Raw genomic sequence first — 27670 nt, 5'->3', positions numbered from 1 at the left:
GACAGGTCAGTAGCTTGTCATCATGTCGCCCTTCAGACGCCCCTTGAGGCAGTGTCAGTTGGGGCAATTCCTATTAATAAGTTCATCACAATATGGAGGTTTGCATATACATACCCCCAAATTATCATCTCAAAAAGCGAGTTTTCTAAGCTAATTCATCAGCTCCCTGACCCCTACCTACTCGTAGGCGATTTCAATGCCCACAACACCATGTGGGCAGACACGCAATGCGACGCCAGAGATCGTTTTATTAAAAATTTTCTCGTGAACTCTGGTGCATGCCTCTTTGACAAGAAGGAGCGAACGTATTCTAATTCTCATCATAATTCATATTCATCAATAAACCCGTCGATTGGCTCTGCATCAATTTTTCCTGATTTCCAATGTCATGTAACCAAAAATCCCTATGGAAGTGACCCCTTTCCTATAATGTTACATTTAGTACATCAACATGAATGCCCTACACACGCTCCCTGGTGAAAACTAGCCTCCACCGAATGGAATAATTTTAAGGCATCCACGTACTTATCATTAATTTTAGCATAAATGAAGCAGTAGCATATTTTACTTGTTTTATACTCGACGCAGCTGAAAAGTTTATTCCACAAACACAGGCTCTCTCTTGTAAAAGACGGGTACCTTACTCGAATAAGCAGTGCAGACTGCCGCGAAGGAAACAAAACAAAACGTGGGGTTTGCTGCGTCGCTCCACGACTGCAGAAAACCTTACAGAATTTAAACTGGCAAATTCGCAAGGAAGGCGCACGCAGAGACAGGCGAGGAGGGCTAGCTGGGAGAAGTTTCTCTCGGGCATCACTTCCTACACCCAAGAGTTCAAAGCATGGAATTATATAAGAAAGATAAAGGGGCAACAAATCTACCCTTTGCCCTTAATGGACGACCAAGGGACTACCTTGGAAGACCAGGCCAACGCTCTGGGCGAACATTTCGAATATGTATCAAGCTCCGCACATTACACCCAATCATTCATCATCATCATCATCAGCCTGGTTACGCCCACTGCAGGGCAAAAGCCTCTCCCATACTTCTCCAACAACCCCGGTCATGTACTAATTGTGGCCATGCCGTCCCTGCAAACTTCTTAATCTCATCCGCCCACCTGACTTTCTGCCGCCCCCTGCTACGCTTCCCTTCCCTTGGGATCCAGTCCGTAACCCTTAATGACCATCGGTTATCTTCCCTCCTCAAACTCAAATATAGATATAAATTAGCTGAACTTAAGGCACTTGATCGTAAATGCCGTCCACATGAACCATACAGCCGTCCTTTTAATATGGTCGAGCTTAAAGCTGCGTTGAGCGCATGTAGAAGCACTGCACCGGGAGTTGATTGAATCATGTATGACATGATTAAGAACTGACACAAAGACACACAAATGACACTTCTGGCACTTTTCAACTCTATCCGGGCTGCCGGATACCTCCCATTGTTATTGTTATTGTTATTCTCGTCTTGAAGCTGGGTAAAGACCCTTCCTTGGCGGCAAGTTATCGCCCGATAGCCCTTACAAGTTGTCAATGTAAGCTATTTGAAAAAAAAATGATTAATCGTATACTAATGCATTTTCTTGAACTGAACAATATGCTTGATCCCTATCAGTGTGGCTTCAGAGATGGGCGGTCCACAACTGATCATATTGTACGCGTTGAAGGAACTATCTGCGATGCATTTGTACATAAACAGTTGCTCTTATCGATATTCCTCGATATGCAGAAAGCGTATGACACAACGTAGTGATACGGGATTTTGCGAGACTTGTCGGGAATGCGCATTCGTGCAAGTATGCTAACCATACTAGAAAGCTGTCTGTCCAAACGTACCTTCTGCGTGAAAATCGGCAATATATTGTCGCGACCATTTATACAAGAAACTGGTGTACCGCAAGGAGGCGTGCTTAGCCGCACGCTCTTCATCGTGAACATGAACACGCTTAGGGCTTCATTACCGCCAGCCATTTTTTATTCTGTTTACGTAGATGCTACACAAATAAGTTTCAAATCCTGCAACTTTGCAGTGCGAGAGACAAGTACAAAAGGGCTTGAACAAAGTGTCCAAATGGGCACATGAAAAGGGATTTAAAGTACACCCGAACAAAAGTTCTTGTGTGCTTTTCACCAGAAACAAAGGGCTCATTGCAGATCCCAATATCGAAATGTATGGTCAGCAAATACCCGTGAACAAAGAGCACAAGTCCTTAGGCATTATACTTCACTCTAAACTAACATTTATTCCACACATAAAGTATCTCAAGGTTAATGCTTAAAAACAATGAACTTACTGAAAATTTTATCGCAAAGAACATGGGGAAGAGACAGGAAATGTTTGATGAATCTTTACAGGAGCCTTACTCGATCACGATTAGACCATGGGGCCGTGATCTATCATTCCGCCGCCCCGAGCGCGCTAACGATGCTAGATCCAGTCCACCATCTAGGAATCCAACTGGCCAATGGCGCTTTCAGAACAAGTCCCATTGAAAGTTTATATGTAGAATCAAATGAGTGGTCACTCCGTCTGCAGAGAACATACATCAACCAAACATATTGTTACACACGAGGTGTTTAATGCAGAACCAGATGAATCTGGTTGATAGGCGCGGTTTGGAGAGTGGTCCCGCGGCAGCTTAGCTAACGTCGTTCTCCTCTTCTTGCCCCTGGTTGTCTGCCCGGCAGCCGTGGCTCATGACAAAGCTCGTGACATGTCCCCGCTCGCAAACGAAGCCCGCCGGGCGAGTCAGGCATCTCGTGGGTGGTAACGCCTCAGACGCGCGACGTGGGTCATTCAGCCTTGGCCGAACGTCGTCCACTGCTCGTGAGACGCGCAATAGGATAGATAGTTCACTTCACTGAGGCGCTCCAAAATAACGTAGCGGCCAGCCTAGTGGGCGAGAACCTTCTGGCACAAGCCTCGCTTCCGCAACGGCGTCCAGAGCCACACAAGGTCACCAGGATCGAAGTAAACGTGGCGGTGACGCCCGTCATAGCGTATCTTTGACCGGTCCTGCGATGCCATGGTGCGTAGCCTAGCGAGGCGTCGCGCTTCTGCTCGACAGAGCATCTCATCAATTGATTCGTTGTCATGAGCGAAGTAGGGAAATATGGTGTCGAGGGTGTAGCGCGGCGGACGAGCATAAAGAAGGAAAAATGGTGAGTAACCAGTGGTCTCGTGTCTCGCGGTATTGAAGGCATAGGTAATGGAAGGCAAGACACTGTCCCTATTCTTGTGTGCTAAATCGACGTTGGACAGCATCTTGACAAGCGTTCTGTTTGTGCGCTCGACCAGACCATTAGTTTGTGGATGGTAAGGCGTAGAATGGCGGAAGCTACATGAACACAGAAGAAGGGTTTCTTCAACCACGTCCGCGGTAAACTGTCGCCCACGATCGCTGATTACTATGCGAGGAGGTCCATGTCACAGTATAACGTGAGCCAGTAAGCAGATAGAAACATCTGTAGCAGTGGCCGATGGCAATGCGGCGGTCTCACAATAGCGGGTAAGATGATCTACGCAAACTATAACCCAACGTTTGCCCTTGGAGGATCGCGGGAAAGGGCCCAGAAGATCTACACCAACTCCCTCAAAGGAGAAGCTAGAAGGGGGAACTGGTTGAAGCAGGCCGTGTGGCACTTGTGACGGATGCTCGTAGCGCTGGTATTGAGAGCAGCTGGCGACGTACCGTTCAATATCTTTCCGCAGCTTAGGCCAGTAAAAACGTTCTTGAGCCCGGTAGAGTGTACGCGTGGAACCAAGATGACCGGAAGTTGGGTCATCGTGCATGGCCAGTAATACTTGGTGGCGAAGGTTCTTGGGGACACCTAAAAGGTAGCGTGCACCGGTGGTCGAGTAGCTCTTCTTATACAGCGCGCCACCATCACGTAGGCGAAAACGACTGCCTGCAGGTGACTCCTGTGCTGCCGCGAAGAGTGGTTGTAAGCTCTCGTCCTTGTGATGCTCGGATATGACAGTACCCATATCCGGAAATTCCGGGGACACAAAAGCGATATATTCGTCAAAGTTGTCCGCATCACATTCAGTTGTTTGAAGTGGCATCCGAGAAAGCCAATCAGCGTCAGCATGTCGCCGGCCACTTTTGTAGCAAATAACGAAATCGTATTCCTGTAGACGGAGGGCCCAGCGCTCCAGTCGTCCTGAGGGATCCCGCAGATTCACAAGCCAGCATAGCGAATGATGATCTGTTATCACAGTGAAGGGGTGCCCGTAGAGATACGAACGAAACCGTTGCACTGTGAAGATAACCGCCAGACACTCTTGTTCGGTGACTGTGTAGTTTCGCTCGGAGCGGCTCAAGGACCGGCTAGCGTACGAAATCACGTGCTCACTGTCGCCGACACGCTGAACTAGCACAGCATCGATGCCTACGCCACTGGCATCGGTGTGAATCTCAGTTGGTAAGGAAGGATCAAAGTGGTGAAGAATTGGTTGGGACGTCAACAGGAACTTGAGCTGGCGAAACGATGAGTCGCAATCTGCACTACACTCAAAGGGAACGCCTTTTTGTAGAAGGCGTGTAAGGGGATGAGCGATGTCAGCAAACCGGGGAATTAATCGGCGAAAATAGAAGCACAAGCCCAAGAAACTTCTTAACTGCTTGACAGAGTTGGGTACTTTAAATGCTTCTACGGCCGCAATCTTTTGTGGATCTGGTCGGATGCCTTCTTTAGCGACCAGGTGTCCTAGCACAAGAGTTTATCGTTCCCCGAAACGGCATTTTTTTAATTGAGCACAAGGCCCGCTTTCTCCAAGTGGTTCAAGACCAAGTCCAAACGTTTGTTGGGCTCACTAAACGTTCGCCCGAAGATCACAACGTCGTCTAAGTAGCACATGCAAACTTCCAATATTAAGCCGATTAATATCGTGTCCATGACCGTTTCGAACGCTGCGGGCGCGTTCTACAATCCGACAGGCATCACGTTAAACTCAAATACTCCGTCGGGTGTTACAAATGCTGTCTTTTCTCTGTCGTCCTTGTGTATAGTAATTTGCCAGTAACCTGACCGTAAATCAATTGATGAGAAGTCGATGGCGTCGTCGATTCGTGGGAGCGGATATACATCTTTCTTAGTAACGGCATTTAGGTGATGATAAGCAACACAGAACCGCCACGTACCGTCTTTCTTTTTCACCAATATCACAGGGGCTGCCCAAGGACTAGATGATTCTTGAATGACTCCTTTGCATAGCATTTCTTGGACCTGATCGCTGATTATCTTGCGTTCTGACGGGGACACACGATAGTGTTTTTGGCGAATTGGCTGGGCGACTCCTGTGTTGATGCGGTGGCGCGTTCTGGATGCAGGAATCGGTGGCGGGCCATCGTGCTGCGCAAAGTCGAATACCGAGGTGTGTTTCGTAAGCAGGGCCATCAACACTAGACGCTCGTGATCACTGAGTGATTTATCGATCATGGAAAGTATCTTCGAGCTCCCGGGGCTCGAGACACTGGTTGCTCCTCCATCGGGTAGCTCTGTAATTACTGCCACCGATACGGGCGAATCTTCCTAAAACGTGGCAATCTTTAGGCCTTGAAGTAACACTGCCGCTTCAGTGGAACTGTTTAGCGCCCATAGCCCCAAGCATCCATTGGTCACTGAGGCCACGCAGTGCGGAACTAACACGTTTTTCTTGAGGCAGTTCCGATGTACAGGTTCCACTTCAGCTTCGAACGAGATAGGAGTCGGAGATGAACAGGCGACGGCAACACGCACCGCGGATAAGGCGCGGGCAACTGTATCATGAGACACGCACAACACACTCTCCGGGCTAGCTGCACCTTCAAGGAGCACAGGCGAAACACTGGTGTCGACATTGAGTTCTCCTGTCCGGCAGTCAGCATTGGCACCACACAATTGCAAAAAGTCAATTCCCAGAATCGCGTCATGCGAGGAGCGAGGAAGAACAGTAAACTCTGCAGTAAAAACTTTCCCACCCAAAGACACATCTACGTTACACAGACCAACAGGGTATAATGATTCACCACTGACTCCATGGAAACTAGTGCACTGGTCCCAACGAAACATAACCTTGCGTCTCAGAAGGCCTTTAAGCCCCACACTCATGACCGAGACAGTTGCTTCCGTGTCAACTAAAGACATTGTAGAGACCCCACCACTCAGTACAGGAACCTTATTCTTCAGCATGAAAATAGTTGAAGACAGTTGAGTCGGCAGCACACATTTTCCAGCGACCTCACCTCCATAGGCCACGCTGGCTAGTTTCCCGGCGGGGGTGACACGAAACGGCGCCGAGGCGATGGTGACGGGAATCGCCGCCGAGGGGATGGTGATCAGGAGGCTCGGAAGGCTGGTGGTGGCGTCAGAGTACGGTCGGAGGCAGGGGAGCGGTAGTGGTTTCGGGTTCTTTCTTCTCCAAATAAGTCTCCTGGGCGGTGCATCGGTCCTCTCGGAAGTGGCTTCCTGGAGTGTCCTGGCCACTGAGTGCGCAGTGTACGATCGCTAGACCGCATAGTCGGCGCTGCGATCCGTAGTTCGATGCTTGGCATCGGCTACAGTGCCTAGCTATACGGCTAGGCATGCCGCAGCAGTAACACACTGGCGAAGGGCGAACTACAGAATGCGGATTGAAGTATTCTGCCGAAGACATCGGTTGAGGGTAACGAGGCTCTTCCCCTTGAAAGTCGTAGGTAGCGGCAAGTCTTCGTGGACGAAAGTTGCGTGGGCGTGCATCAAAATGTTGAGGGGGAGAATCATTGCGTGGTGGTTCGGTCGTACCGTAATGCGGTTCGTCTCTGGAGCCGCTAAGATCCGCGACGTTCACCGAGTGGTTCCAAGTAGCCGAAGGGGGTTCCCAAAGAGTGTCTCGGAAAACGGAGGAGCTGCAACGTGGCGGCGCATAAGGTGCCTGTTCGTCATGCCGCTGTAGCTCCTCGCGGACTATCTGGCGGATGGCGGACGAAAGGTCTGGGAGCAGAGGACTCGTGTCAACACTTGCTACGGTCATTACATTGGCCAGCCGTCCAAACTTTGGTGTAATTCGGCGAGTCTTCAGCGCCTCGAACGTACGGCAGTTCCATTTCAGTTCTGATACAGTGTTCAAGTTCTCTTTACCAATAAGAAAGTTGTACACGTCTTCCGCTATTAATTTTACGACGTGTCCCGCTTTATTTTCCTCTGTCATTTGAGGGTTGACGGTTCAGCACAGCTTCAAAATTTCTTTGATATATGTAGTGCAACCCTCGCCGGGTACCTGAGCTCTCTGGGCTAATGTGAATTCCGCACGTTTCCTCTTTGCGTCCGAGTCACCGAAACACTTCTTGATCTCCTCAACGAAGCGTGTCCATGTAGTTAGCGTGTCCACGTGGTTGTCATACCATACCAACGCCGTGCCGGCCTAGAAGAAAACAACTTTCCTAAGCTGACTGGCAGTGTTCCAGTTATTGTATTGACTTACCCTTTCGTAATGGGTTAACCACTCATCCACATCTTCCTCTGCCTTCGTCGAGAATGTGCGTGGCTCTCGGTAGTGCTGAATAGGGACTGGGGTCGCCAAGGCACTGCTGGTGAGGGTATTTTGTTCTGTGGCCATGATGAGCCCGACGGCGAAAGACCGGCGAGGCGACGGCTTCGGCGTAGTTCTTATGCTGATGGCTCCATTGTAGGTCGTGGGAGTTACCCCGCACAGCTCCACCAAATGTTACACACGAGATGTTTAATGCAGGACCAGATGAATGTGGTTGATAGGCGCGGTTTGGAGAGCGGTCCTGCGGCACCTTAGCTAACATCATTCTCCTCTTCTTCCCTCTGGTTGTCTTCCCGGCAGCCGTGGCTCATGACAAAGCTCGTGACAATATTTTCATAAGGCTTGCTCTACTCCTCAACATCCGTGTTTTAATACCGTTAACGATATTACATATGCTATACTCTTTCGTAATCGTCCCTCTGTAAGAAGCCCTTTTCACTGCGTGTGAGGGAACTTAGCGTTGGAATGATTGTCCCACTCCTCAAACACCGCTTAATGCCTCCAGCTAAGCTGCTACCCCCTTGGGAATGGCAGCTGATACAATGTGATATATCTTTCCTGCAAGTTGTGGCGGCGCTGACGTCAATTATCCAGGGTTTAGCAATGTAAAGGCAGAACCCATGTGCAGTGCAACCGTGCGCAGCCTCACTCGACTCCTTACGTCGAGAGGAACACGTGGACACCCAAAGCAATACTGTGAGTCGCTTGCTTCACGAATTACCGGACTCTGAACTTCGCAAGAGGCGCCCGCCCAGCTAAGCCTTACGACGGGTACGGTCTAGCCGACGACCTTGGCCCAGTTCGGCGCACCAATGGCCACCAATGATGGCACCGAGATGAATCTCGAGCACGCACAAATCCCACTTCCTGATGAACCTGCCGGCGGAGACTGGCTGACTGTTAAGTACGGTCGGAAGAAAACATCGACTCCCACCAATCCACCTCTCCAACCCCGACACCCATCGGTTCCCCGACAAGCCCGACTCCCACCGCTACACCGAAATGACCTCAAGGTAATCATCCGCCCCCGAGAAGGACTCAACCTTGCCACCTGGACCACGCCACAGGTTGCTGAAGGCATCAAGCTGGCATGTCAGCACCCCACTACTGAGCACGTACGGACCCTTACTGTAAGAATTGACCCAGTACAAAACATCGCTATTGCTAGCACACCAAACGAAGAGCTAGCTATGAGCATCCGTCGCATCACTACAATTCACCTGGGCGGTCGAGAATTCGCAGTCACGGCATACGTGGCGGCACCCGACAGCTCCGTCAAAGGGGTCATTCACGGCATTCCCGCAGGAACTCCCACAGAAGTCCTCCTTAACGGACTCTATGCACCTGGCCGAGAAATCTTACATGCCCGTATGCTCGGACAAACCGCTACGGTAGTGATCACATTCACTGGCAAGGCTGTACCCTTCTACGTGCGATACTACAGCGGTGAAGTACGATGCAAACCATACCGACCAACCACGCATTTCTGCCGCATCTTCCACCAAGTCGGCCACCGGACCGATGTATGCCCAACTCCAGAAGCAAACGTATGCCCCCAGTGTGGTACACGAAACCCAACTCAGGACCACCCCTGTCACCCCCGGTGCGCCTTATGCCAGGGGCCTCATCCTACGGCTTCCAAGGAGTGCCCTGATCGACTGAAGAAGGCATCTTCAGCATCCCGAAGGACCAGCCGCCGGGACTACTCAAGGTCGAAGTCTCAGTCACGTACAGACCAGCAACGGAGGCGTTCCCGCTCCAGGTCTCGCTCCTGCTCGCGGAACCAACAAGGAGGGACCCGGAACCTCAACGAACCTGCTGTACCGGGATCACAAGCGGTGAGCTGGTCAGCACGGCTTTTCCCCTCTCACACAACCCACCAAGACAACACCCTGTCATCGCGTCTACACACAGCACCCACCCTACACAATTCTTCACCCCTAAACAATACTGACGTTCAACTGCAAATTCTAGCTGAGCTAAAGGCCATCAGAGAAGAAAACAAACGCCTTCATGAAGAAAACAACAAACTTCGCACGCAGATTGCAGAACTATACGCCACTCGTACTGCCACTCAGCATTCCACACTAATGACCGCACCCTCAATGCCATCATCTTCGGAACGTTCTGAACCGATGATTCTCGCGGAATCAGCAAAACCGACAGAAATCGCACAAGTCGAGGAGAAAGTTGATGTACTGCAACGGCAGCTCCTAGCAATGCAACAAAGCATCCAGCAACTGGCAAGTGTTATTGAAGAAACACGGCTCGGAAAAGATCAGCGACGCAAGAAAGTTAGAACACTAGTACAACAGGAAGTAGAGCAGGGACACCCTGCCGATCCACCCGTCAGCCAGGACGAATAGCAAAACCAAGCACAGGAACGAAAACCCACTCATAATCTGGCAATGGAATTGTCGCAGCTACAAACGCAAGCAAGGGTCACTGAGACAGTACATAAGTAACGCCAAAATGAGACCAAGCGTAATCGCACTACAGGAAACAGGCACACACCCAACTCAAACTGGCTACAACACACATATCACCACGCCTGACAGCCGCGTGGCCACACTTACAGCTAAAACGCTCACAACCACACAACACACTATAGACGGCAGTGATGTCGATCATAACCTAATTGAGATCCTGCCGCTCCAACGTGGCCGAAAGAGCCTTTTCATACTGAATATATACAGCCCACCCAAGCAGAAGCAGGCCAAGTTCGACTACTTGATGACTAAAGCGATTGGCATAGCCAATAATAATAGTCTGCTGATTGTAGGCGACTTCAACGCGGCTCACCAGGCATGGGGCTACACGACAGCCACATCAAAAGGCACTGCACTCCAGTACACGATACAGCAGCACCGTCTCACCATCCTCACAGACCCCGCATACCCCACACGTCTAGGAAACAGCGTCTCCCGAGATACATGCCCTGACCTCACCCTCACTAAAGGGATACAGCAAGCTTCCTGGCACAACATGGAGGAAACTCTGGGCAGTGACCACTGCATACTTGCCACCACATTGAACGTTGCGCATGCACGACACCCGATAAAAAAGACAACACTCACAGATTGGACAGCTTTTCGCAAAGAGCGAGCGGATGACTCCTCAACCAGTATTACGGATCTCGAGCAGTGGGTACGAGAGCTCCAACAAGACGTAGCCAGACATTCAAAACAGATCACACTCACCACAGACATACCGGCCGTAGACCCGCACCTTCTTCATCTCTGGGAAGCACGTCGAGGCCTTGTTAGGAGATGGAAGCGCCAAAAACATAATCGTAAATTGAAACTACGTATAGCGAAACTCACGGCAACCGCGGAATGTTATGCTGAGGAGCTCACCCGTCACAACTGGCGACAACTATGCAACAAGTTGCAGGGTAATCTTAGCACGGCCAAAACATGGTCCCTGCTACGCCATCTTCTTGACCCCACACAAAGCAAGGCAATTAGCCAGCAAACAATTCAACGTATCCTGCACAACCATCCGGGTTCTGATGACGAAATCCTGGAGGAGTTGCGGGCGCAGTACATAGGCGATTTCGAACCCGCACAAGGACAACCTCCAACCTACAGCGGGAGCGACAATTACGACCTCGACAAGCCGATCACCATCACTGAGGTGCAACAAGCACTCCATGCACTCACACGAAACACCACCCCAGGCAAGGACAAAATAAATAACAAGCTCCTGCGCAATCTGGATGATGGCACCATTCAATCTCTTACTGACCTCTTTAATCATCACTGGGAAGCGGGTACGCTACCAGCAGAATGGAAGCACGCGGACATCATACTCATTCCGAAGCAAGGCAAACTCTCCAGCTTAGAAAATATGAGACCAATCTCACTGACCTCATGCCTAGGCAAGCTTCTGGAACATGTCATTCTGAACCGGCTTCAACCTTACCTAGAATCCAGCGACCTCTTTCCCGACACAATGTTCGGGTTCCGGCCCCACCTTTCTACCCACGACATCCTTCTTCAGCTGAAGGAACAAGTCCTTGAACACATCTCACCGCACAACACCGGAGCGATTTCAGCACTCGATCTCAAAGCCGCTTTTGACAATGTGGCTCACCATACCATCCTTACAAACCTAAGCCTCACGAACTGTGGTCGTAATACTTACAATTATATACGCGCCTTTCTAAGCAACCGCATGGCCACAATAGGCATTGGCTCACTCAGAACCCCGACGTTACCTACTCGCAACAAAGGAACCCCACAAGGTGCCGTTCTATCACCCACCCTTTTCAATATTGCTATGATGAAATTACCTGAGAAACTCAACGCAATACCAGGAATCAGGCATGCAATATACGCCGATGACATCACTATCTGGACCACCACTGGTTCCGAAGGAGAGAAACAAGACGCCCTTCAACAAGCGACCGACGCCGTCCAGCAATATGCAAAAACAAGTGGTCTCCGGTGCTCCCCCGAGAAGTCAGAACTATTAGTCGTTCGACAGAAATCACGAAGAAAACTCACTGAACTACCCCAAATCACACTCACCCTCGACGACAAAGAAATACCCACAGTAAACCGCGTCCGCATTCTAGGACTCCACATACAACAGGACGGCGGAGGCGCATACACCATCCAACGTCTCAAGCAGACCACCTTCCAAATCATGCGAATGGTCAGCCGTATCACCACCAGACAATACGGACTGAAAGAAGACGACATAACACAGCTCGTCCGGGCCCTGATAATCAGCCGCATGCCTACGCTGCCCCGTACTTGCCCCTCACTCCCAAGGAACTTGATCAATTAGACGTACTTCTTCGGAAAGCCTACAAGCAAGCGCTCGGCCTACCACCAGGAACAGCGACACTCAAGCTTGAAGCCCTAGGAGTCCATAATACTATAAGAGAAATTATAGACGCCCACCTCACAAGCCAACGAGAACGACTAGCCCTCACACCAAGAGGAAGGACAGTCCTAGCGCGCCTAGGCTACCCCACACACGGCAAAGGCCACGAACAAGCAATTCATCTGGCCCCCAACTTCCGGGAACACATCAAGGTATCCCCTATTCCCAGAAGCATGCACCCGGAACATCACGCCGATCGTCGCCAAGCTCGCGCAAAAACTCTACAGACGAAATATGGCAGTCTCCCCACCACACTATACACAGATGCCGCGCAGTACCCCCAAAAGGCAGCCATGACGGCCAGCGTTGTCGACTGTAACCTACAAGAGGTGGTCTCGATGACGGTCCGCACTGACAGCGCCCTCGTAGCGGAGGAGACAGCCATCGCCTTGGCCATCACCTCTAGTCAGACCAACGAGTACGTCACAATCATTACTGACTCCCAGGCAGCTTGCCGTAGCTACGCGAGAGGCAGAATATCTTCAATAGCCCACCGACTCCTCAAACAAGCCTCCCAATTGCCGGACGTTGAAATAGTGTGGACTCCAGGACACGAGTCCCTCCGTGGAAATCAGCGTGCGCACGCTGTAGCCCGAGCTCATGCCTCCCGGGCGCCACAAGAGAGGGATACGGCCGCCTCCATGGAGCCCGTACCTTTACAATACAACGCCATTCTACAACACCACAGATTGAACAGACGACAATACCCGCCTCCACACAAGACCCTCTCACGTGAAGACGCCGTAACATGGCGACAACTACAAACCAACACATACCCCCATCTAAGCAGACTACACGCAATACACCCTACACTATATTCATACAAATGTCCCCTTTGTAATGATTACGCCTCCCTATATCACACCACATGGGCGTGCCCCAACGTGAAGGCGGCCCCGCAAATACCCAACCCCACACCCGAGCAGTGGGAGGCCGTGCTGACTAGTTCGGACACTCGTAACCAGCAGCAACTGGTGCGGCGGGCCCGGGAGACAGCAAGAGCCGCAGGAGCCCTGGACTAAGGGCGCCTCCCGCACAAGCAGACAGACACCTGCTTGTCCTTTCTTTTTAATAAATGTTTCTCCTCCTCCTCTTCCTGCAAGTTACAAAGCATGCTCCAGAGATCGAAATCCAAATGCTTTACCTGGAACTCCAGTGCAAGCACTCCTGCACGGAGCGTATCGTAGTCCCATGGCGGGGTGTCCTATGCAGCCGTCGGTCCATCTTTCTTGGAATTCGATGAACTGCTTCCGGAAACAAGTATCTTTACGGCTGAGGCCTATGCACTTTTGTCGGCTGTGAAGCATATAAGGAAAACAAAACTCAAAAAATCAGTTATTTATACGGACTCCCTAAGTGTTTTGAAGGCCTTGACGTCATTTTGTAAGCAAGAAAATCCAGTAATTAATGAACTCTGTTCCGTCCTGTGTAAAGCGTATACATCTAACCAGCATGTCATCATATGCTGCGTGCCCGGTCATAGGGGCATCGAAGGTAACGTTCTGGTGGGCAAGATGGCCACGTCAATTGCATCGCATTCTGTTAATCCTACCGCTGCAGTCCCTGTCACAGACCTGTGGCCCTTCTTGCCCAGAAAACTGCGCAAATTCTGGCAAAGCTTGTGGTATGTGGAAACAAATAATAAGCTGCACGTAATAAAGCCGCAATTAGGTTTCTGGCCTTCTGCAACAAAATCACGCCGAACAGATGTTCTATTTTGCCGTCTTAGGATGGGACAGACATTTGGCACCCATAACTTTTTACTTTCTGGAAATGAACCTCCTACCTGTTGTAGATGCGGGGAGAGGCTGACTGTCGTCCACGCCCTCGTTGAGTGTCGGGAAGCCGAATTTGAGAGGAAGAAACATTTTCCTCTAGCATACCGGCAGCACATCCCCCTTCATCCTGTAATGTTACTCGGCCCAGAACCGCTCTTTCACACTAACGCAGTCCTAGGTTTTCTGAAAGGTGTGTTACATGTGATTAGCCCCATACATTCGTAGCACTTCCTCTCTTCAATGGATGCCGCTGTGATAGTTGTTTCATATAGCACATGCCTCTAGGCCCTTGTGCTTCAAGGGCTCGGGGGAGGCCGTAGTGCTCTAGCCAATTTTGACATCTCACATATTTTGTATAAAATATCATATTTTTCGCAATGCATATTACTGTTCATAGTACACGTCATTAGTGATTGTCATAATGTTGATAGGTAGACTTTATATTTTTTCATCAACACCTTTAGGCCCTTTACAGCCACGTTACGATAACTTTACAGAACTCATCAGTGCACTGCGTACCCATTAACACTAGCATGGCGCTCTTTGGCCATACCTAGCCCTTGCGCCATTAAACATCAAACATTCATTGAAACATTACTTCAGTTTTCTGGAGATTAATTTTATACCCACCCTTCTGCTTTGCCTGTCAAATTCGGTGAGCATGCATTGTTTCCTTAATACGCTTTAATTAATTGACTGTTTTTAGGCATCAACGTATAAAATCTTTTTATGACACGAACTGTATGTCCTTTGTGCTATGTAGGGATAGAGTAAACTTTCATTGAACACGTAGCAATGGATGGCCACTCACGTTGTGATAATGCAGTGTATCTTGACTGGCTGCGTGCCATGTGCCGTGGTTATGGGCCTTATGAGTTTGTAGAAGGATGGCTCGGGACGATGTCAAGTCTGACTGATTGGTCATGTTCTTGAACGATGGGCTTCATGAACGCAAATTTGGATGAGCACAACACAACTAACGAATAAGAGCCTCCTTTTTGGTTCTTGCTCGCAGTATGTACAAAGCAGTTTACACGAACACAAGCACAACGCTGGGCAAAATGGTGTTATCAATGAAAATTGGAGCTTCGGCTTCCATACCACTTCAATCAGGTGTCATAAGAAGCCTTTTTTGATGGCAACCTTCTGTATTCTCTACTGAGTACCAGCACTACTATTATCACAGAGCACAATATATTGTGAAACGTGTCAGTCCAAAGTAACCTTAGTGAGACTGCATTGCAGTATTATGCGTTGCCAACCCAAATTTTTTAATTGCACAGATGTGATCTGACTGCCTCTCTATTCCATTTTTTACGCAATGAAACTTAATCAACCGAATTTTCTAAACAACGCTGTCGTCCTTTCACCTCCTTTAAGGAAAAGGAAGGCTTTGGAAGTTTCATTTTTGCAGCTAAGGCTGCCATTGAACAAGCTCTTTTTGTTGTTGTTTTTTCGGTGCATTTGTGATGACTCACGGCGACTTCACCACCGCTACATCGTGACAGTATTAGGTCGGAATTGTTGGTAGTATCCTCTGCAAACGCCACCAACAAGTTGTTGATCTAAAGGTCAAGCGCACAAGCCCCTAATCCAAGACCAAGGCGAAGACCATGGCCAAGAGCAAGGCATAATGGCAATTTATCGTGTGATTGCTATCATCTTCTTTTGATTTTCTTCTAGTGACGGCGCATATCCACTGTGGGGAAATGGCCAACACTGAGATGAAATGAATAAATCACATTCAGTACTGACTAAAGTTTTTATTCTTCGGGTGTGCCTAAGTTTTTTGTCCAGTTCATAAAATATAAGCCTAAATCCGGCCCGCCTGACAACTCAAGGACTCGGTATAGTTACGAATTCTGATGGTATTTATTTTTATTTACAGTACTGCAGCTTTGCAGATGCTACCCGAGCAGGTGGACAAAATGCATATAAGACTGATGCGCTGATAACACAAAGGGAAAACAAAGAAAAATTCACAATTTTTGAGATGCAATCATACAAGTTACGTAAAGAACCTAATTTACATGGCTACAATAATAGCAGTTATATAGGACGAGTTAGAATGAAATTTTAATACGTCGAAGACACTAGATGAAATAAGTGCCCGTCGACACTAACTGTTGCATAATACAATTTGAGAGAAAATCCCACCTAAACCGCAAAAATTTTATGTAATGAAATAAGCTACAGAATATATTGGAAATACTAAGGTACATAGGTTCAAGAGACATTGTCAGCAATAGGGTGCTTCTGAAGAACTAAGAAGACTCGAAGATATTCTTCCGGAACTGGTTCCGGAACTATTCCGGAACCAGTTCACTAACTTTGACAAGTTTATGCTATAAGCGTCAATTCAATATTTCCTTCTGGTATCAGATGTAATTTACTGCTGAAATCTGGCAATGAATCTTCACTGATAATGGAGAAGTCTAGCTAATTCTATTCTCTACTTACGAGGAGGAACATCGATTACCTAAATGTGCCAAGGCTTCATAAGTACTTCGACAGCGTTTTTTCATGTTTGTGTCTTGTAGAAGCTCTTGGTTACGTGAAGAAGATGTATTTTGATATGTCGATTTTGTAACAATGGTGCAGTAGCTTGTCCATCTTGCAATAATGGTGCAGCACTTCAAGGTCCCTCCGTATAATACGCTTATGAACGCCGCCGATTCTCGTGGCATTAATTTGTGGGTATGCGCCACTGCCTTGGAGGTCATATTTGTCATCATCATTCTCTTTGAACTGTTGTCGTCATCGTTGTCTAAATTCGCTTTGAACTATTGAAGCTGTACACCACGCATAAAATTGAAACCCGAAAAGAAGGCAGCGGTGCGTCGCGTAGGCTTTTGCTGGTATACCTTTTACGCACGTTCATCCTGTCGTACAAATTGACTGCGTCTCGTTGTCGATGGTTCCTGCATGCAATTCTTCCGTGGTTACACTTTAGTAGGGAAGCTTCGCGTTCGTGTTTGGTTTATCAAATGTTGTCGCAAACTTCTCGTGTACCGTGCATATTCTGCGCGCTAAAGAACCACAAGTGATCAAAAAATATTCATTATTTCTCAATAGGGCACGTCGGCACGTCCCATCGGCACGTAAAACTGCGGAATTTTTCCTGTTGCAGTGTGCAACAGGAAGTAGTAATCTCGCTCTTGCATAACAATTTGACATTTTAACTGGGGAATATTTCTCTAATACAGTATACGTTGTCTTTGACCTGCTCGCAGTTAGTCTTCATCCAGAATTACGGTTTAGTCTTGTTGATTTAGCTCGATTCCATATGCCCCGAACTATCCTTCTGCACACGTCGCTACATCCATTGAGCGATATAATCAGAAATATTCTTCTCGCTAATAGTATTTTTATGGCCTTGCGATATAACTATTTTGGTCGCAGCGCTAAGCTACTTCCTACCTTACCCTAAACTTACTGTTTCAAGATCATATGACGATGATTTCGACCAAGGTTGTTGAAACCGACAAGCGAGCCTGTGAACACTAATCCGGAAATAGTTTTCTATTATTTTTTTGGTTGCCTATTTATTGGCCCTATGCCGAGTTCATAAATGTAGTACTGCTACAGCGTAAATTCTGCTTTCGAAATACAATAGCTGCTGTTGTTTCATATTCCCTATCTGTGTGTTCTTCCCACCGCACCTAGTGACCCTCACCCTCTATAGCCAGAATCCTATTCCCCTGTCCGCGCACATTTATAATGTGTGCAGTTAATTTGGGCACCAGATCACAGCAGCCTGCTTTTTGATAAGACTGCTTCTCATTTCGGTTATCTTCCTCGTGTGCCATTGTCAGTGTACATAACTGTAGCTAGAATGCGCGCAGTTGGGCAAGCGTCTCCTGCTCCTGTACCAACTGCTTCTCCTTGAGAAACAGTGAGAAGGCCATCGAACATTCGTGAGGGACTGTTACCGTTCAGAGTTCCAGAAACTCGCTACTGCGGAAGACGGATAGCTTCGACCAGTGGTGACGCTAGGCTTGACCCGTCAATGGAGTACGTGGTTGTCTTGTCAATGTTGACGCAAGTGTTGCGTCAGAACGAACAGCTCCTCGAGAAACTTGCGAGTTAGACGCCCATGCGAGTGATTCCGGAGGGGTCAGCAGCCGTGTCAACCTTCTCCGGGCGCGAGGCGACATTGCTGCGAAGGAATGCATTGTGGAGTTGAACCAAACGGCAAGCTCGGCAAATTGAAGCGACGAGAAGAAGCTCACCGTGACGAAGATAAAGCTATCGGGTCCCGCGCACGACTGGTAGCAGTCCACGGAAGGAAGTTTGGCTTCATGGCCGTCCTAGGAAGCCACCTTCCTAGATACGTTCGTCCGGCATCGGTGACAGAGCAATGGAGGTTCATGGAACAGCGCGATCAAAAAAAAAGGGGGGGGAGTGCTACAAAGGCTACGTTCGCGAGGAAGAAAACTTTGTGTGCGTCTTGGCCTCACTGGGGAGGAAACAAAATAAGAAATCGTCACAGAATTGGTGTCGAGAGAATTGACTTACGCTATGAGGAACCATGTCCGCAACTGCAATAATTACCTGCTGCGCGACATTAACAGTTATGAATGCTTCAAGAAGCAATGTTGAAGGCAGGTCCACGTCAGAGAGACGAGAAGCTTGCGCAAGTTTTAGGACAAGCGAACTACCTTCCCGACAAAGCGAGAACGCTGCGAAGCTGACACTGCGGCAGGGACCCGGGTGCTAAAATCGCGAAGAGTGTGGTCATCTCAAACGAGTTTGCCCGAGTCCACGACGTGAAAATAAATGCACTTCTTGCGGCAATGGCGCAAAGCCCTTCTCGTAAACGTCAATGGCGAACCTGCAGTCGCTCCAGTGCACATTTGTGCGCAGATCATCTTGATCAAGTCAGAATGTACGATGCAGATACGCAAAGGAATAGCCACCCCAAATAACTGGGAGCAGTTACGCAGTGTTGATGGAACTTGTGAAACAATGGGCGAAATCGAGGCTGATTTAGAAGTTGACACTAACCTGCTCAAGGGCGTGAGATGCACGTAGTTTCTGATGATGCCTTTATAGGGCCTGATGTTATAGTGTGAACGGACATTATTGACTCGCCCAATGTTGTGTTGCTGAGGAAAGAAGGCAGCAGCACGCTGTTGGATGAGCGAGGCGTCCCGTTTCTCAGGAAGATTGAAGTCAACAGTGACCATGAGCGAACGGCCTCGTCTACCAGTGAGAAGGTCAAGCTTGAAAATACCACTATTTAGAGGGTTACCGTCGAACTGTTCTCGCGATGTATGTGTTTTCATTTTATTAGGCGTTCTTTCTTCTAACATCGTTTACACATTTCACAACAAATTTCAATCGTCATCACCCTCATTGTAGCAAGAAGAATGCGTTGTCACACTTGTCGTGGAGCCGATTACTGCCGTTAAGCTTCCTCTCTCTTTCCTTCTCTCTAGCTCTCTCTCTCTTTTTTTTTGTGAGCATCACCTCCAGTGTGCACAATCACACTAGTGGGTATGTACTAGCTATTGAGGCCGCAACAACCACGACCTACTGGAACTCCAGACCTGCACAGATATCCGGCTTCTATGGGAGCAACTTGCGCCCACTTTCGTTCAACCGACGGCCGTAGGGAGCGCTTTTATAACCTGTTCGTCTGCTACGCGGTGGGCCGCTGTGCGGTGTTGTAATTAGTACGGCAGCTGTTGCGTTGTGACGAACTGCTTCTCTAGTTGATGATTTTTGCTAACACAGTGATGTCACAAGGCTTTGATCGGTCACTTGGCTCCAAAAGTTGACTGCCCGAACCTAAACAATGTCGGAGCGTGTAATCCGCTGCTGTCTAAAATAGCGTTAAATAGCCGCTCCTACTGTCTTCTTCAAGCAGATTATTATAAATCACATTGTGTATAGAGTTCGAACGTACACAACAGTTTCATTGTACACGTTGTAAAATTCACTTCTGCGCTGTTTAGAAACTTGAAGCCATCGTAATGTTCGATGACAGAACGATTACCACTCATTTTAACTCTTAAAAGTTGTCCGTGAATGCGTCGCGAGTTCAAAAAGTGAATTATGCACACAGATTCATTGCGTACGTATCTTAAGCACCACCGTTATGCTGCCGCCGTACCACGGAGAAAGGCTAGCTTTACAGTTTGAAAAGAGTCCCGTGACACAATTTAAGGCCTGCAGTGCAGTACGTTTTAAAGCACTGGGATCGCTTCATTTTTTGCAAGCTTTCTACTGAGCTAGACATCCAACGATGCTAAAAACAAGATATGCTCACCTTCGCTTGAAACAGAATCGATCAGCCTATTGCACCTATCAGGCGGAGGACTTACTCGTGAACACTTTTGTACTATACTTTTACCAGATCATCTGCCTTTCACTACGGCACACACCAGTAAATCCTAATGTCATGTACGACAATAGGCTGTCTGTAATCAACTAAAAAATGCTACATTATCCTATGAATTTTTAAAACAATTTTTCCAGTCTCTTAAGGAGGTTAGGAAAGGGAAATTTATGCCGTCGATCTAGCATTGCAGCGGCCACCTATGCTCGTTGTTTACATTTCTTGCACCGCTCCTCCTCTTTTCGATTCACTATTCAAACTCAAAGCATTCGAAAATATGTCTTCTTTTGTATATTTGTGAATTTATTCATTTACCGCCAATACAAGCGCTTTGTGCCTGCCGAAATGGCAAGACAAGCCCTGAACAGATCGCAGAAGCAAACGACAGCGAACAGGTTATAACCAGCGCCACTCTGCCCCTACGTTCTTTCCCTAGCGGCAAAAGGGGCAAACTAGACCAGGCACAGATCTCCCCTAGGAGGAGGGAGATCTGTGCCGGTCTGGAGTTCAGTAGGTCGTGGCAACAACAACGTGCGCGTTCGCTGTAAGCGCTATGGCGGCGGTGATGCAATGGCATCTAGCCGTCGTATTCGCTGTGACGCCATCTGCCATGAGCTGTCCGTGTCCGCAGTACCAATGCAAGTTGTTCCGGTACAACTGTGGGCCACTGCCAGATCCATGCGAAGGCCGGATTGCGCTCGGCGCTGGTTTCTGCGGCTGCTGCCGTCAATGCGTCAAGCAGATCAGTGAGTAGGCTAGACAATGGGAAGTTGGGCTAGTGGAAATCATAGTCACTCCAACAAAAATTACTAGGCATAACTCTGGTGCTGTCATCGTTAAGCCATCATGAGAATGAGGAATACGTGATTTTTGTAATCATCGGGCCAGTGGCACCAGAGGTTCCTCCTGTGTTGTTCATTGCCCTTTCGGTTGTAAATTTGCAAGGAACCGTGTTTCTGTTGTACTGGACATAGAGTCCCGCGGTGGAAGAAGAAGAGACTGAACTAGCGCCATCAGGCATACAGGCTCGACGATGGTAGCCTCGACATCAACGCAGTCATCTGTTTATTAAATGGTAATTCTTTGGGGGGCCTTCTGTTCCAACACTGTAAAAGCGCGAAAGCTATAAGTTTTAATCCACGCAAATTCCTCTATTTGAGTTGATGCATCTACAACGTAATGTTTTATCGAAAATGATCGCTTTTCAATGGTACAAGATTGTTTGAAGCCAGAAGTAAAAAAAAAATTGGGCAAGTTGATCTGCTAAAGATGATTGCCGTGTGGTGCGAGAGTGGTAGAGAGGCGTTATCCCTGGAGAGGACTCGATGGCACTCAACACCGACTGCTGTGGTAATCCAGTGTATAGTATCTCCCATTTTTCGGCCATCTTGAGTGCCACAGTTGGAGCAGTTAATTGGACATTTTAAAGCTTCTTTCAGTGTGTACCTGTTTATTCACTGTTCCTGGTTAAATCGAGACTTGTTGAAGTGTCTTGTTCTTTGCGTAGTTCCCTTTCAGGGGCTTCGCAGATATCCTATATTCTTTCAAAGGTTTTTCATAAACTTTGGCACAAGAAACCGTCTTGGCTGCGAGCGCTAACAAAAAGAAATATAAGCCACCAGGAGACACAGCAACGAAAAAAATACTTAATAGAGGAAACAACACGATAAAATGATCTAAAGGTGTCAAGACAAACATCAGTGCATATGCGTACAAAGATGCTGTCACTGCCAAAGTGTGAAGAGACGCACTCGCTACTGCTTGACGTCGACATTCGCTCAGGCGACGCTTGTGGCAGAATCAAGTCACTCAAATATTTTAAGAGACCAGAATCGTTATTTTTCTTCCAAGCCACGGTGTATTTCCAGAAGGGTTGAAATCCGGGCGAGTTGGTGCATACTTGAAGAAAAACACCAGTCACAAAACACAAAGGACAAAAGGAGAGGTTCACACCACAACGACCAGTCGTTGTGGTGTGAACCTTTCCTTATGTTCTTTGTGTTTTGTGACTAGTTTTTTTTTCTTCAACGCGATGTATTCACGGTAGCACTGCTCAGAGGCAATCACTCATTTAATAAAGCGAGCTCGTCAACTGCTCTCGTGTAACATTCAAGGTCTTCCTTTAGATGGGTAACTGAAGAGCGGTCTGTATATTTTATTATTTTTCATACCACATTAAGCACAACTGTTGACTAGCCTAGCCCTGAGAGGGGAACGGAAGAAACTGGTAGATAAGAAAGAAGCCGATCAGTGAGTTAGCGGTTAGAGGGAAAATAGAGGAATGCCAGATGAAGCTGCAGAACAGGTATTCGGCTTTAACTCAGGAAGAGGACCCTAGTGTTGAAGCAATGAACGACAATGTTATGGGCATCATTAAGGAGTGTGCAATAGAAGTAGGTGGTAACTCCGTGGGACAGCATACCAGTAAGCTATCGCAGCAGACGAAAGATGTGATCAAGAAACACCAATGTATGAAAGCCTCTAACCCTACAGCTAGAATAGAACTGGCAGAACTTTCCAAGTTAATCAGAAAGCGTAAGACAGCTGACATAAGGAAGTATAATATGGATAGAATTGAACATGCTCTCAGGAAGGGAGGAAGCCTAAAAGCAGTGAAGAAGAAACTAGGAATTGGCAAAAATCAGATGTATGCGTTAAGAGACAAAGCCGGCAATATCATTACTAATATGGATGAGATAGTTCAAGTGGCTGAGGAGTTCTATAGAGATTTATATAGTACCAGTGGCACCCACGACGATATTGGAAGAGAGAATAGCCTAGAGGAATTTTAAATCCCACAAGTAACGCCAGAAGAAGTAAAGAAAGCCTTGGGAGCTATGCAAAGGGGGAAGGCAGCTGGGGAGGATCAGGCAACAGCAGATTTATTGAAGGATGGTGGGCAGATTGTTCTGGAAAAACTGGCCACCCTGTATACGCAATGCCTCATGACTTCGATCGTTCCGGAATCTTCGAAGAACGCTAATATAATCCTAATCCATAAGAAAGGGGACGCCAAAGACTTGAAAAATTATAGACCAATCAGCTTATTGTCAGTTGCCTACAAACTATTTACTAAGGTAATCGCAAATAGAATCAAACACCTTAGACTTGTGTCAACCAAAGGATCCGGCAGGATTCCGTAAGGGCTACCCAACAATAGACCATTCACACTATCAATCAGGTGATACACAAATGTGCGAAATATAACCAACTCCTATATGTAGCTTTCATTGAGTACGAGAAAGCGTTTGATTCAGTCGAAACCTCACCAGTCATGGAGGCATTACGGAATAAGGGTGCAGACGAACCGTACGTAAATATACTGAAAGATATCTACAGCGGCTCCACAGCCACCGTAGTCCTCCATAAAGAAAGCAATAAAATCCCAATAAAGAAAGGCGTCAGGCAGGGAGATACGATCTCTCCAATGCTATTCACAGCGCGTTTACAGGAGGTATTCAGAGACCTGGATTGGGAAGAATTGGGGATAAAAGTCGACGGAGAATACCTTAGTAACTTCCGATTCGTTGTTGATATTGCCTTGCTTAGTAACTCCGGGGATCAATTGCAATGTATGCTCACTGACCTGGAGAGGCAAAGCACAAGGGTGGGTCTAAAAATGAATCTGCAGAAAACTAAAGTAATGTTTAACAGTCTCGGAAGAGAACAGCAGTTTACGATAGGTAGCGAAGCACTGGCTGGAAGTGGTAAGCGAATACATCTACTTAGGGCAGGTAGTGACCACGGATACGGATCATGAGACTTAAATAATCAGAAAAATAAGAATGGGCTGGGGTGCGTTTGGCAGGCATTCCCAGATCATGAACAGCAGGTTGCCATTATCCCTCAAGATAAAAGTGCATAACCAGCTGTGTCTTACCAGTACTGACGTACGGGGCAGAAACCTGGAGGCTTACGAAAAGGGTTCTACTTAAATTGAGGACGACGCAACGAGCTAGGGAAAGAAGAATGATAGGTGTAACGTTAAGGGATAAGAAAAGAGCAGGTTGGGTGAGGGAACAAACGCGGGTTAATGATATCTTAGTTGAAATCAAGAAAAAGGAATGGGCATGGGCAGGACATATAATGAGGAGGGCAGATAACCGATGGTCATTAAGGGTTACAGACTAGATTCCAAGGGAATGGAAGCGTAGCAGGGAACGGCAGAAAGTTATGTGAGCGGATGAGATTAAGAAGTTTGCAGGGACATGGCCACAATTACTACATGACCGGGGTAGTTGGAGAAGTATGGGAGAGGCCTTTGCCCTGCAGTGGGCGTAACCAGGATGATGATTATTATTATTATTATTATTATTATTTGTTGACACCGATTCTTCCTGAGTGTAGCCTTTGATGTCTGCTCGCGATGTGCATGCTGAGCAAAACTGTTTTAGCAAGCTTCGCTTCTCGCCATTGGAAAATGGGTGTCGAATTTTCACAGCATTTCAATATGACCGATGACTGCATTCCCCAACAGGGCTATTTTCCTGTGACAAGCAGTTCCAGGTTTCATTTTATCAGCATTACCTCATTACCAATGGCACAGAGTTCCAGGTTTCATTTTATCAGTATCACCTCATTAACAATGGCACAGTTATTTTCATCTCGAGGTCGCCTTTCTCAAGCTGTTATTTAAGATTTACCTGTGGAAGCCGACTTCCATATCCTGCTATTCTTCTTGCCTCACCCGCACACCGTACCCTCTAGTTTGCACAGGAAGGATGAACATAACGGTCCAATTTAGTGTAGTGTTTTGTCGCTGGTATTAAGCAAACACCGCGTGCTAAGCGAAACAAAATACCTGCCAACTCTCCGCTTTGAAGGGTTTTCCGAAGACAAAACAGCCACTTTACTGGAGTCTAACATTCGCACCGGTTTGCCGGCGAGTGTGGTGGGGAACAGCACCGACTCGCATGGATGTGGCAGTGGCCTACAGTGGTGCCGGAACACCTTGCACTGGGACTGCGGACACGGACAGCCCATGGCAAATGGCATCACAGCGAATACGATGACTAGATGCCATTGCATCGCCGCCGCCTCAGCGCTCTCAGCGAAAGCACATGTTGTTGCGGCCTCAACACCTAGTACGTACCCACCGGGGAGATTGGCCACGCTGGAGGTGATGGTCACAAAAAACAAAAAAGAGAGAGAGACGCGTTGCAGCAGTTATGTACTTCCGATTAAAAGCCGTTTTTATTGCAACAAAAGTTCTGCATGGGGTGGTAGGAATGCAGGCGCAGCGGTGAACGGCTTCTACAGCGCTTGAAAGCAGCCAGCTCCAGTGCAAGCAAGACATAGACAGGCCCCAAGTAGGCAGTAATCAACGGTTTCAACAACTGTAAATATCAGGATACAGGCTTCATTGCATATGTATATTACTTTGTTGCAACTAGCTTTCGGCTCGATTGTCGCTTTGCACTGGGATTTTCAAGCTGTAAACTGTTAAGTGTGCACTGCGGACGTAGCGGACGTTTCATCAAATCCCGGCCTCGGCGGCCGTGATTTGATGGGGGCTAAATGCAAAGACGACCACGCCCCGTGCATCGGGGGCACGTTAAAGATCCCCTGGTGGATGTAATCAATCCGAACTCCCCCACTACGGCGTGACTCACAATGAAATCGTAATGTTTGGCACGTAAGACCCCTAGAATTTGATTTAATTTTAGTTGGGCAAGTTGGTTTACGTTTATGGTGAAGAGCGGCGCGAATTAAACACGGACGGACGGAGGAAACAAATGTATGAGTGCTGACTCGCGATTGGTGCCCTATTGAAATCATGCAAATTTATAAACCTATGTTATCGAAAAAACCGTTTAAAAAAGAAATAAAACAACACCTCCACCATGAAACACAACCAACACACCTGCCGAGTAATAACGTATCACCGGCTCGTAGCCTACCGTGTGGCGCCAAAAAAAAACATACCAGTGTAAAAACACCCTGAAACAAATTATCGTGGTCCGTCTATAAACGTCACTCCTTCCTCAGTGAGGGCGATGGACGGCTTTACTTATGCACCGGTAGTCATTTTTGCTTACGTGGAAAGCGTCCACGAATGACTATGAAAGAACGGCTTTTTGTTTTGATGCCGGAGGGCCTTTTTCAGCAGAAAACATGCTCACTTCTAAGCAAGAACTTCGCGAACGTGTCCCTTACACCAAAAAAAAAAATCAAAGAACACGCGTTAGTGTGTGGCTAGTGGTTCATGTTAGGGGTGTTGCTTGTTTTTTTTTTTTTCGTTTTTATTCAGACATGTTGATAGCATAGGTATATAAGTTCAGGTGATTTCAAAAGAAAAGCGCGCGTTGAGAGTCAGCGCTCGTTCATGCAATTCTTCTGTCCGTCCCTGTTAAATTTGCGCTGCTTTTTCACTTCATTTCATTTATTTACCCTAAGGGCACAGAATCGGGCATTACAAAGGGGGGATAACAACAAGAAACTTTAAAGGGGGCTTAAAAGCTTGAAGACCAAACACAAAATAAAGAACAGCACTGTTTTCAGCATTAAGGAGATACAGTGCGTCTGGTAGTAGCATGACTTAATGATTATATAATGCAACAACACAAGATCTAACTACAACACTATTTAGAATATTGCAACAAATACAAGACTGTGATCAAAGGTGGTGGGGCGCTCAATTAGGATAACATGGTAGTTGACTAAAAATCAGCTGGTATGGCAGGTTTGCTCATGAGGTAGTTTAGTAAAGCCGACTGAAAAGAGGATGATTTCTTAATGTTGACAATGTGTTGCGAATACGCGTTCCACTCATTCATAGATAAGTCTACAGGTCCGTGAAGTCCGCGTGAAGAGTGGGTGTACCTTGAGTTCGTGGTCAATACCAGCAGAGGTGTCGGCTGCTGAATGAATGAATTTGCGTGAAAAAGCACTGTGTGCCTTGAACGCGTGGGTACTCGACGGGCCTTTGCTTCTGCTTCTGTAGGAAAACCAAGGTCACGGTTACGATCTTGGCAGTCAGAGTAGAACGTGGTAGCAATTGAAGAACGCCAAGGGGTTTTCCGCAATTGAACGTGCTGAAACAATTCTCTTCTAGGTCTCGGAGACCCTTGCACTCCTAGGGGGCTCTGTCCAGGTCCTACTGAGTGCAAAGAATCCCTGTACTGCGACCCAGACCAAA

General features: G+C 47.6%; 1 protein-coding gene across 1 annotated transcript in view; it reads right to left on the bottom strand.

The window, feature by feature from the left end:
* The window catches only part of LOC142559313 (uncharacterized), a 48682-nt gene extending 23155 nt beyond the window's left edge, over positions 1–25527 (bottom strand). Inside the window, exon 1 of the mRNA XM_075670928.1 lies at positions 25405–25527. Coding sequence (XP_075527043.1) covers positions 25405–25527 — 123 coding nt within the window. The remainder of the gene's footprint in view (positions 1–25404) is intronic.
* Between the last annotated feature and the right edge of the window lie 2143 nt (positions 25528–27670).

This window comes from Dermacentor variabilis, chromosome 10, assembly GCF_050947875.1.
Source record: "Dermacentor variabilis isolate Ectoservices chromosome 10, ASM5094787v1, whole genome shotgun sequence".
Lineage (NCBI taxonomy): Eukaryota > Metazoa > Arthropoda > Arachnida > Ixodida > Ixodidae > Dermacentor > Dermacentor variabilis.
Note: the sequence above shows the minus strand (reverse complement) of the source record. Positions and strands in the feature narration are given on the sequence as shown.